The sequence below is a fragment of the Anthonomus grandis genome, chromosome 7 (genome assembly GCF_022605725.1).
Source record: "Anthonomus grandis grandis chromosome 7, icAntGran1.3, whole genome shotgun sequence".
Classification (NCBI taxonomy): Eukaryota; Metazoa; Arthropoda; class Insecta; order Coleoptera; family Curculionidae; genus Anthonomus; species Anthonomus grandis.
In genome coordinates, this window is record NC_065552.1 from 22,555,110 (window position 1) to 22,567,619 (window position 12,510).

The 12,510-nt window shown below is 32.1% G+C and overlaps 1 protein-coding gene across 6 annotated transcripts in view; it reads right to left on the bottom strand.

Moving 5' to 3' along the window:
• LOC126738409 (optomotor-blind protein) overlaps nt 1–12,510 on the bottom strand; it is a 164,525-nt gene that overhangs the window by 100,105 nt on the left and 51,910 nt on the right. For 3 of the 6 annotated variants that reach the window (XM_050443736.1, XM_050443735.1, XM_050443732.1), the window contains exons 5-6: nt 7,838–7,951; nt 6,414–6,567 (exon numbers count right to left, since the gene is read on the bottom strand). In XM_050443736.1, coding sequence (XP_050299693.1) covers nt 6,414–6,567; nt 7,838–7,951 — 268 coding nt within the window. Of the gene's footprint in view, nt 1–6,413; nt 6,568–7,837; nt 7,952–7,997; nt 8,112–12,510 lie in introns of all 6 variants that reach the window. The other 3 variants (XM_050443734.1, XM_050443733.1, XM_050443731.1) reach the window with 1 other exon arrangement.

Genomic DNA, 12,510 nt, shown 5'->3' on the forward strand with positions numbered 1-12,510 from the left:
TTACGCTTTCTATAAACAAGAAATATTATTTCATTGCCATCGTCTAACATTCAGGGGACTGAGATGGAGAATCAGGACAAAAAGTAAGTAAATCCATTATGTCTTAACTTTATATCGAAATTAATGTGTCATTAACGTAGTGAATCATTCTGAAAAAGTGTTTTTCTAATATAATTGCTACCTATAAACCAAATATAATTTTATTGCGATGGTCCAACATCCGTAGGACTGAGATGCAGAACCTGCCAAACAGATAGTAAATTTTTTTTAGATTTCTACTGCATTTAATTTCTCAAGTTCATTGTATTGGAAAATCTTTATGCATTTCCTGAGATTTTTCAGTAATTTCTATTTTTTACCAAATATAAATTTAAGTAGATATTAGTTTTTCCAGCGATTGAAAATATTTTTTCGCATGTTTTAGGAGACCAGAGCAGTTTTTTTATATCTTTCAATTTAGGGTTAAAGTTAGTTTCATCTGCCAGGAACTGGATATAATTATATTTTAGGCATTCCAGAAAAGCACGTTATTTCATATTAATCTTTATCTAACTACTCTTCACCTGAAAAAATATTTTTGATGAAAAAAATATAAAATGCAAACTTTCGTTGCAATAGCATATTATCCTATCTTAAAGAGAGGTTTTGATAGGTTTCTCAAAGACTTATGTCTAAGAATGGTCTGTCAAAGTTTGGCCAAGTTACGAAATCTCTTAGGAAACCTAAAAGATAAAATACCGACCAATGAAATGTCTGGGATCTATGAGATTAATTGCAATGATTGTAATAAAACGTACATAGGACAAACCAGAAGATCAATTAATATCAGATTCAAAGAACATGTAGCTCATGTCAAATATGGAAAAGTTAAAAAGTTAAGTTTAGCTGAACATGTTTTAAATACTGGTCACTTTGTAGGGATAAACAACTTAAAATTTCTTAAACCAATTAACAACAATAGAAAAATAGATGCATACGAAAGATTAGCGATATTCAAAAATAAAATAAAACATTCTTAACAGGGATAAAGTTCCAATCCCTTATAGTCAATTATATAGTTTAGTTAGTGTTTAAGATTTGTTCGGCCATGCTTCATTGCAATTTCCGCTCTACAGGGTGTTTCAGAACTATGGAATCAAACTTCTAGGGGTTGTTCAGTGTAACAGTAGAATCCATTTGACTATAGGAACCCATGTCCGGAAATGTATCACTACGCCTCCTAAGACGCGTTTAAATTTAGAAAAAATATTAATTACCTAAATAGGATCTGAAGCATTTATTTTTACCTTTTGTATATGATACCATCACAACAATAATTATTAAAAATGTCTTCCTCCAACCTCAATACACCGATTTAAACGCCGCACATGATTTCGGCGGACTACACGAAAAATTTGATCCTCGTTTTGAATGATTTCAAATGCTGCTGTTATTCGTTCAATTAAGTCTAGCTCTAATTCTACTGGAGTTTCGTAGACTAAAGAATTTACATGTCCCCACAAGAAAAAAACGAGCGACGTTAAATCGGGTGACCTAGGAGGCCAAGAAACTGCTCCACCTCTGGCAATCCAACGGTGCCCAAACCGCTGAGCCAAATACTGGCGTACTTGTACAGCAAAGTGAGCCGGCGCTCCATCATGCTGAAACCACATTTGCCGTCTAACGTTTAGTGGAACATATTCAAGGAGTTCTGGGAGACTTCCTCCAAATAGATAGATGTTAACCGTTCCGGTAGAAGGTATGGCCCAATTAAATAATCATCAACAATGCCTGCCCATCCGTTGACAGACCAACGATTCTGATGTTTTCTTGGAAAAATTGCATAAGGATTTTCTTCGTGCCAAATATGGCTATTCCTACTATTAAAAATACCGTTTTTTATGAAAGAGGCTTCATCCGTCTATAAAACATATCGTAAAAAATTTGGTTGTGCAATGATGTGATCCAGAAGCCATCGACAAAATTGAACTCTTGGATGATAATCGGCTGCAGTCATATCTTGAACTTTCTGGAAGTGGTAAGGATGGATTTGTTGCTCGTATAGTACCCGCCAGACAGAAGCGTTACTCGTATTCATATTCTTAGCGACGTTATGTGTGCTATTTGATGGTTCATCGGCAACTCGCTGAAGCACCTCTTCTTCAAATTCGACCGTTCTTATGGTTTGAGCAACACCAGTATCATGCCATCTTGGTCTTAAACATGCCGTCTCAGCGAGCCGCCGATGACCCGCAATAAACTTTTTGTATCCAGGATGCTGTCGTTCGTGATACAACCGCGATGCTGCTCGTGCATTGCAGTTTGTTGCTCCGTATGCCAAATGCATAACCGCCAATTCTTGATTGGTAAAGTTTTCCATTAGCAATAGATGCTTAAAAATTGTAAGCTATAAAATTTTTAAACATGACATTGAGAATATACATTGATAAGCGTTGGTTTTAAACAATTGTTGTTATGGTATCATCTACAAAAGGTAAAAATAAATGCAGCAGATCCTATTTAGGTAATTAATGTAGCACAGTAATTAATGTAGGTAATTAATGAAGCACCCTGTATAAGTTACATCATTAGTATATAAGGCCATTTATAAGTAGGTTTAATTTAGTTCTAATCTTCTTCCGAAGATGCTTACATCGTTAGAGAAACACATGTCGAGAGTAAAAATATAGAAATTTGGTTGGTAGTAAAACTGCCTTAAAAAGCTTGAAATGGTTATATTTTTGTAGTGGTTATTAAAACACGTCTAGCGGTTCTTTCCACTTTTGTATGTATATAGGATAGATGTAATTTATTTGTTGCATACAATAAAGATTTTTTTTCATTTTATTTTAATTTTTATTTTATATATAAGAAACGAAAAACTGAATAAAAAAATGCAAAAGACAGTTTCAAGCAGGGTGAGATACACTCTTAAAATCTTAAAAAAAAGGGGCCTAGCGATAGATTAAGAAATGCTTTGCAATAGGTCTTATTGAATGGCCACCTAGATCCTCGGACCTAATACCTCTTGACTTTTTTTTGTGCGATCACGAAAATCTGTGGTTTTTAAGATGCAACCTGAGTTACTTGTTCAGGAATGCCGTACTATAACCAGAGAAACATTTGTAAATGAACGCGAGGAATTTGAAAGTAGGCTCTATTATTGACTTGTAAATAACATAAATCATTTTTAAATAATAAAAGAAAAATACTGTCAAACGGGGTGAATCTGGGCCAGGGAGTCAATCGGGACAGTTTGACATTTTTTTACAAACACGTGATTTTCATGCATGCAGCAAATGTTTTTAGGACGGGTAATATGAAAAACCTGTTGTAGACACAAAAGCTGTTTGACAATCACGCCTGGCCGTTAGTTATTTGGAAGATTCCAGTGCGTACAGGTGTCCACATATTAGAGCGAAATTTAACGTTTTTTCAATCTGCTGCTAACTTTGTCTGGAAAAGGTATTTATTGGGAGATTTAAGTATTAGATTGTTAATATAGTATACCTGTGGGTATTTTCTAGATGTTAAGTGGGCTTTTGTTAAGTTATTTTGCCTAGTTTTTTTATTATTAATTTTTAAACATAAAAACTCGCTTTCAGGGGTGAATCGGGACAATGGTCCGGAAATACAAAAAAACGCCTAGGACTAAGGTCTATCAGAATTATTGTCAAGAACAACTGAAAAAGGCTTTAAGGCAGTTCAAAAGAGGCCAGATAACTCTTCGAGACGCAAGGGAGTTATATAACATCCCAAAATCGACATTACAGCGTCATGCGAACCAGAAGCCAAAGAAACAAGGTGGTCAAACAATTTTGACAGGAGCTGAGGAATCCAGGCTGGTCCATTTAATAGTACTGGCGGGAGAGTGGGCATACCCAATGGAGAAAACTACTATTTGATACATTGTTAAGCGATATCTTGATAGAAAAGGGGGGAGAGTGGCGAAATTTAAAAATAATATGCCCGATGTTGATTGGGCGAATTTGTTTTGTGTCCGACATAAAGAACTTCCGACTAAAAGACTGTGCGAGAATATCAAACGGTCTCGTGCAGCCGTGACTCGGGAAACAGTAAATAAATACTTTGATAATATCCAAACCAACTTGCAAAACGTTGAACCTTAGTCCGTCATTAATTATGATGAAACATGCTTCGTGGATGATCCCGGACGGAAAAAGGTCATCGTAAAAAGAAAAGCAAGGCATCCAGAACGGATCATCGGTTCAACAAAACAATCGACATCAGTGACGTTTGCAGTAAGTGGTGATGGCCATCTTATTACCCCCATTTGTTGTTTATAAACGCGAGCATCTATACGATACCTGGTTGACAAATGGGCCACCAGGTGCGCGGTATGGACGAAATAAAAGTGGCTGGTTCGACCAGCCATTGTTTGAAGACTGGTTCATTTCCATAGCTCTACCTTTCTTGAAGAGGCGTCCGGCACCAAGGGCTGTCATTGGCGATAATTGTGGCGGGGTCAATCGGGACACCCTATATTTATTTAATTTTTTTATAATCCATGGAAATTAAAAAATAATCGATTAAAGTAAGTCACCCTGTATATTTCAGCCACTAATGCGATTTAGTTCTCTTTGCTACTTCAAGCCTACAAATTGAGTCAATTAATAAGTAATTTACTACGGTGGGTCAGAATTCCAAATTTACTGTAACGAAGTACCCACATTTAAATTCATTAAAATTTTATATTAAGTAATTGTATTTTCCTTACAACAATTTCATGTTAGTGGGGTCAAGATGCCTCTTAAAATACTTTCGTCATAATGCAGTATTGGATTATTCGGTTTTTTGTTAATATAAAAACTGCTAATGCAGTTGTCAATTTGGAAACCTTTCACCATTAATATCTTTATTGCAGGTAAAAATATGAAAAATTAAAAAAACATGTCATATTTATTTGTAAGGGGGGCCACTTTAAATAAATATTATAAGATTTCTTAATTCAACCCTTAGGAGGGTAGATATATTAGAATGTTAAATAAGAAACAGGGGCCATGTGAACATCGTTTTAAAAGGCGTTCAATTCACTTCTCAGTGGTATCCTACTTTGTTGCTGTTTATCTAGAGCTTTCCGAATAATCACGTTCCAAGTTATATGATTCTGCGACTCCACAAGGCTATTGCATGATTCCTCCAATAAAAACGATAGATTTTATTAATTACTGTCAATCTAAATTATCTTAACGTATTTCAAAATACCACCCTGTGTGAATGCATATATATTCCTTCCTTCTATCGCATCGACTTTATGGCCGACGAGACGCTAACGTGTACACGAAAGTACAGGGCCGTGACACATCGGCAGCACGGCAAGGCACATGAAAAGGGCCCGGAGGCCAGGCAAAAGGGCACAACATAAGCGAATTACATGTCACGCCTTGGGGCGGAGCGCGAGGTCTTGAATAAGACATGTTACCCGACATATATTATGCATTTGCAGAGTGCTTGCTGTTTTTAGGCCCGGCCGTAGGAGAGAAAGAGTGAGAGAGAGAGGGGTTGGTTTCGTCTAAGGGCTAGTGAAAAATTTGTCCATTTACAAGATTAATTAATTTTGGGAAGGTAGGATGTTTATCAATTACTTGCATAATCTATTTAGTCCCAAGCAACACATAATATAAAAATTATTTTTAGAACCTTAGAAATGACTTCAAATCTCTGGAAAACATTGAAAGCTTAAAATACTTGGATGTTCAGTAATGAAATTAAATCTATGAGAAATTATAAAATATATAGCAGAACTAAAAAAAATATTTTTAATTATTTGGCAAATTTATTGAAAAAAAAGCTTAAAATATATAAAAATGACATAAAAAATAACTCAAAAAATACTAAAAAATACTCTCTAACTAAAAATCATGTAAAAAAAATAAAAATTACTTCATATGCTTTAAAACCTACATAGGCATATCAAATATTTGGAGGCAATATACTTTTTATTTTGTTGACTTTCCACATAGTGCATTTAGCATCTATCTTATGTACCTGTACATGTTATCTACTAATCTACCTAAAGAGATTTGGACATTTTTTACGCCAAAGGGTTCACCAAGGCAACTTACATACAGACAACGCTAAACCGATCAGAAATGAAAGGATTGTAACCTAGGTTTAAAGATACAGCAGAACTAAATTTAGGCTTGATAGCAGATTCAATTTTATCAATTTTTAGTTTATAAAAGTGAACGCTCGTTGGTCTGAGTAACATCCAAAGAGCCAATAGTTACATCTATTAACTTCCTTATACTGATAGATCTTAAATAACTGTGGACCTTAAGTTATTATTTCCCAAAATATAATAGTACTATCTATCGTTTTTCGGACGAGTTGCATATTTTGGAATAATAACTTAATTTATAAGTATTATCAGCTAATTAACCTTATTAAAAATAACTGATCAAAGTACTTACAAATCCATGTTTATCCGAGATATTATTGGTCAACTTCAGTTTGTGAAAGCTGACTACTTTCTGCATCCATTGTTCACCAGTTGAGGGTGAATCCGGGTGTATGTACATTCTTTTAGGCATTTCTGGGTCGGCTTTGCCTGCTACCATCCATCGACTAAAAATAAATTTGTTGTTTTATATAAAAGGGACATTTATGTATAAAATTATTTACTTAGAACATGCATAGAAAAAAGACTGTGTTTGTTTTAAAGGTATGACTGTTTGGGTGTATGCAGCAGCAATTTAAATGATAATTATTCAAATATTGCTCAAAGAATAAAATATATAGCAAATTGGGTATAGTATTCATTTAAGTTATGCATTTTTAATTAGAAATTGTAATAGGAAATTGTATTTGTTAGAAGATCGTTTTATAATAAATCAGTCAAGAAGAATTTTGACTACACGACGCCCCATAAGATCAATAGAAAACTTTTTTTAGAACCCTAATTTGACCCCAATTTGGGATATGTTAACTAAGAAAAAGACATTAAAAACTAGATAAGCACAACCAAATTTCTGCATTGTTACTATGTATTTGTATTATATTTCTTTCAGAAGATTTTAGCATTAAAATAATTAAAATAATATGTACGAAATTTTGTGCAATTGTTAGATTTATGGTCTAAATAACACAGTCTAAGTAAAATTAGTCTAGAAAGTTATTTTTTTCAGATTCATTGACGTTTCGACTGTTATAAGATCATCCTCAGGGTACCACAATAGAATATTTATTTCATGTTTATATCATTTTTGTCCTCCTCTTCACGCTGCTAAATATAACATTATTACACCTATTTTATAGGGCAAATGTTGATATTGAAAAAGCAAAATGAATTGTTTAATTTATGAATGTATAAATTTATATATATTTACAATATTATATATTTCCATTTACGTTTAATTCGTGCAACTGTCAATATTTGTAATATCCTGAGGATGAAACTATTAAGGTCGCAACGTGGCTATGGGAAAATTGATTTTTAACACGTTTTTTAAATTAATTTTCATTTATTTAAATTATATAAATAGCCAGTAAAATACGCAACTTTAAATAAAAAATAAATATATTTGCACCCTATCAAAACTAAATAATAAAATATTAACCAACAAGTTCTACAAAACGCATGCTTCGTGCTTCTGAAATTACTCTCGGGCATTTGTTAACGCATTTTTTATTTAATCCCTTGATCTTCCTGAATATTTCGATTACAGCGTACAATAATGAAAAATACCCGAAGGTACTTTTTAGAACGTTTTTCGCTCTCTAACTCATTTTTTTACAATGAGATTGGGCTTAAGGTTAAAGAGCGAAAATACAAACACCAAATAAAAAAAAACAACAACAAAGTAGAAGAGACAGAAAGTTATAAGTAAATTCTAACCTGTTGTGAAATTTATATCGGCAGTCATCGGCCGCCACGATGTCCATCAGTAGTATATATTTGGATTTTTTGTCTAAGCCCGATACCCGTACTTTATAAGCAGGAAACATGCGCCTGTAACAATGGCTAAAGTTAAATATTTTAGGAAAAGTTTAGTCACCTGTTGTGGAATTTGTAGCGGTAATCGTCCGCGGCCACAATGTCCAGCAGTAAAATATATTTGGCTTTTAGGTCTAAGCCGGACACCCGAAATTTCATTTGGGGAAACATTTGTCTGAAAATAATTATTAAGTACAATTACGGTATTTATTAAAAAACCGTTATAGTTTATTATAATTTTATTTATTATACAAACAAACTAATAAAAGTTTAATAAAGATAACAAATTAATAATTTGTAATCATGTAAATAAAATTTACTGATTCGCAATATGGATAAAAGCACACTTAAGATCACAAGCTATATTTTCAAGGTTGCGGGTTTCACAATATTACCAGTCATCTTCAGGCAACAATAAATGAAAAACATCTATCTGTAAACTAACATAAACCCGTAGTAAAAACAATACTTGCACTGTTAATATACTTTAAAATAGGAAATAAAGAAATAAAGAGTAGTGTCCATTTAAATTATACATTTCTGAAGAAAACCTATGGTCTCATGAGTGTATTTTTTGATGAGGTCAGTTCGTTTGACACTTGCATACTATATTTTTAAAGTATTTAAATATTTTTTCCATGATGGTGTTTGAAGTAAGTTTATTATTTCTCTTAGGCAATTATAGAACTACTTATTTCTCCTGGGCAGTTAAAATTATTTAGTTTTTATCTCTCAAGGGGCTAAAATAAAGTTTTTTTCCTAACAGGTATTTTTTCTTCCAGAATTTACTATTAGCTTTATTAGTCCAGGCAGTTATAGTAATTTATTCTCCTCGGTTGACATAATTTGTTATTTTTTTCAGGCAGTGGAAGCTCCTTTTTATTTATTTTAGGCAATTAAAAGTATTTCTCATTTCTTCCATGCCGTTCAAATTCTTAATTGTTTTGCTCTAAAGTAGTTGAAATTTAATTTTCTTTTTCTTCAGGCAGATTATTATTTTTATTATCTAGGCAGTTTTATTCATTTCCTTTTCTTGGTTCAAATAATTTATAATTTTTTCACTTAAAACCTGCCTAGCTTAGCGTAGAATTACCCAAAATTCTAAGTCATTCTGGGCTAAAACCAATCTGGTCTTTCTATACTGAAACCGATCTGGCCTAACCTAGGAATACCTACAATTCTAAATCTTCCAGATAGTGAAAGTTCCTTTTTATTTATTCCAAGCAACTAAGGGTCATTTGGCACATATACTCTATACTCTGACTTGTATACTCTAGTTTTTAGGCATCCAAAGTATTTTTTCCTACATTGTGTTTGAAGTCAGTTTCTTGTTTCTCTCACGCAATTGAAATTTGTTCCTTCTGCCAGGCAATTGAATCAGTTTTGGTAAGTAAATAAAGATACATTAGGTTTGATATAATAGCAATAATATCGTCTAAAAACAGTAGTTTTAGGTAATTTTTTCATCAAAGAAAGGCAAAAAACAACATCATGTGGACATCTGCCTCTATTTCAAATTATTTTGCTATATGAAGATCATACATTCTTTTTACTGCAAAGCATATAAAACTAAATTAAATTTAACAATCATTTTTTGTCATTCCTTCATATCTAATATAGATGTCATATGTCATGTGATAAGGACTTTCTAATTAATGACTTTATTTATCGTCTTCTCTTGTCTTTTGTATGCCTATCAACGATAATCTTTGGTAATAAAATCTAGGGCAATTAAAAAGAAAGTCCCTTTCACTGATAAATTGCCTATAAAAAAACTAATCCCTAAATTTGTCAAACAAGCTTAACATTTGTTAGGAAAAAAAATGTTCCCATAAATTTGATAACTCATAATATCATGTTTGACATTCTCATAAAATTTTATGTATTAAAAGATACCCTGCTGCAGGGAAACAGTAATTTAAATTACCGATAACAGAGGCCTAAATACAAAACTTTTCGGTGACTTTTGACTTTTGACCTTCGGTTCATTCTTTTCTGTTTCCTAGGATCTTTGACGTAAGACTTAATATAGGCTGATAATTTTTTTGTGTTATCTTTGGGATTAAGAGAAACGCTTCATATTATTTGTTAGATGTAGTTTTAAAAGAGAGTTATTGAATGTTGGTAGGGTTTTGTTAAATTGATTTAGAATGTATTAACAATATATAAAATTTAATTTAATTATATTAATAATAATAAAAAGTCCTTTTTTTAATTGGCTTTTTAGGAGCTGAGAATTACGAAGTGTCAATTTATGAATTTTTTATATGAAAATTAAAAAAAGTGTATTTTTATTAATTTTTTGAATCATTGAAGATTTTCGTTAATCTAAATCTCAATTTATAATTGAACTTAAAATTTAAAAAATAAGGTAAGTAAAAAAACAAACAATATAAAATTTAAAACTTAATAAATATAGAAAACGTTATATAAATTAATATAACAAAAAATATATTAGAAAAATATAATTGCAGAAAATAGAAAAATAGGCTAATGAAAAAATATAAATTTTTGCTTAAATATAATAAGATATTTAAGAAACCTATAAGTATGTCTCCAAACCAGAATTTTGTGTCTAACCAATTTTACTATTACTTAAAATAACGTTAAAAAAAGGAATAATATTTTCCCCTCATCTATTTAGCTGCTAAAGTTGTAGATTACAATTTAAAACATTAAAGTGCTGCGTAAGACTGGACAATTTAGGTGGTAGTTGTGCTAAATGACAATATCGGTAACAGAATTCCCTCAATATGGAATTGAGGAACCACATGTAAATGTCTTTTTATTTCTCGTTTAATCGTTTGATTTCGAAACAAAATATACAGTCAATTTTTATCGAATGAAATTTGCAAATTGGTAACCTTTTTTGATTAAGGAAGCTAGTTAAATTAATAACAGGTGAAATAGAGATAGACTCATTTTCGAGGAAGTTATCACGTGGCCTATTCCTAAATAGCTTTAAGATGGCTGTATTTTTCTCCTCATATATAAAAACCTTTATTACTAATCACATAACACAAGTACAAGAGATTAAATCACCATCACCCAGTGCTGTTATTCCTGCTGATTCTGCGAGTCGCGGTCTCTACTCTTTTGAATTATTATAACAAAATATCTGGTGGTCGGTTTCATAATTTCTCTCTCAGTCCTAATTTCAAGCCAGAAATAGATAAACACAGACGTTACCTAATAACTATGATATTTTGGAAGAGTTACGTGAACATTGGTCCTATAAGAAATTGAGAAAAAGTTTAATTAGAGCTCTTAACACTTGGTGAAAACTGAAAATCATATATTGACCTTTTCCTTTAACGATATTCTTGTTAAAATTACGCGAATTATAGGTAAGGGATCTAGAATAATGAATAACTTTAATGCTGAAAAGCTTCAACCATCTTCTGTATTTGATGGTATCATTAAATCCTACTAAAATTCACACTGCCTTTAGGTTGCTCATTAAATATATTCAAAATAAATGTATTGGCCAATTTGTTGCAAATATTGATAACCACAATTTATTTTCAAAATCCTATCGAAAGTTAGCATTCATTATTCCTAGATCCCAAGAATTAATGTAGTGGTTAAGTGGGTTTTTCCTTTGACCTTGCTAAAAAGCCAATAATTTTATACGAGACCAAGAATTTTAGACTTTTTAGACTAGTTTCATAAACTTACACATTTATTAGCCGAACGGATATAAAAATTGTCATTCAGGCCCAAACAATATTGCACAATTTGTTGCTTTAGAATTTCTAAAGTTTTTTCTCCCGATAGTTATTAATAAATGCCTTTCAAAATGCTCTCGTTGCATAGATACAAACCTTAATTTCATAATCCAAACATAGGAGATCTGCAATATTTCAAAATTCCTTAGTTTAAGCCCAATTAGCGACACAATGTGCTGAGTCACATAGTATATTATAGAGTTTTGTTCCTCCTAGTAGCTTATTTATGAATGATCTCGCTGAAACCGGGTGTAAAACTATACTTGCTTCGAGCTATAGGTGTTTAAATCATCTCCCTCGAAGATTTCTTTACTTTTGTTATGCAGATGAAGCTCTTCTTGATAGTACATTTTTCTGTGCTCTCAATAGCAATACCAACAACTTGCAATCTTTCACGTCAAGCACGTTCTCACTTTGGAGTGAAATATTATGGAAAATACTTTGTGTATCATACGCATCGAACAAAAACATCTGTGGCAGTGGGATTTGGGGATCGTTACACGAATATATGATAAGAATCTAATAATCCGAGTTCCAGGCTTAATGATTGCAATTGGCACTTTGTAACATTCTGTAGCTAAATTGTGCTCTTTGCCTATTAATTAAGTTAGTAATTAGCATTTTTTTATGTAACTACGGTCTCGTTCTTAATATCTAAATTTTAGCGAGTAAAATATTTGGAAATCATTATTGAAAAAAAAATTAATGCATATATTTTGCGTTCTGCATTTAATTTTTTAAACACGGTTTTGCGAACCAGTGTTTTATTTTTTTAATTAAACACTCGCATTCCGATTCTGTAGGGCATGACGCAATACACGCGGGACAATACCAAAAGCACAAGCT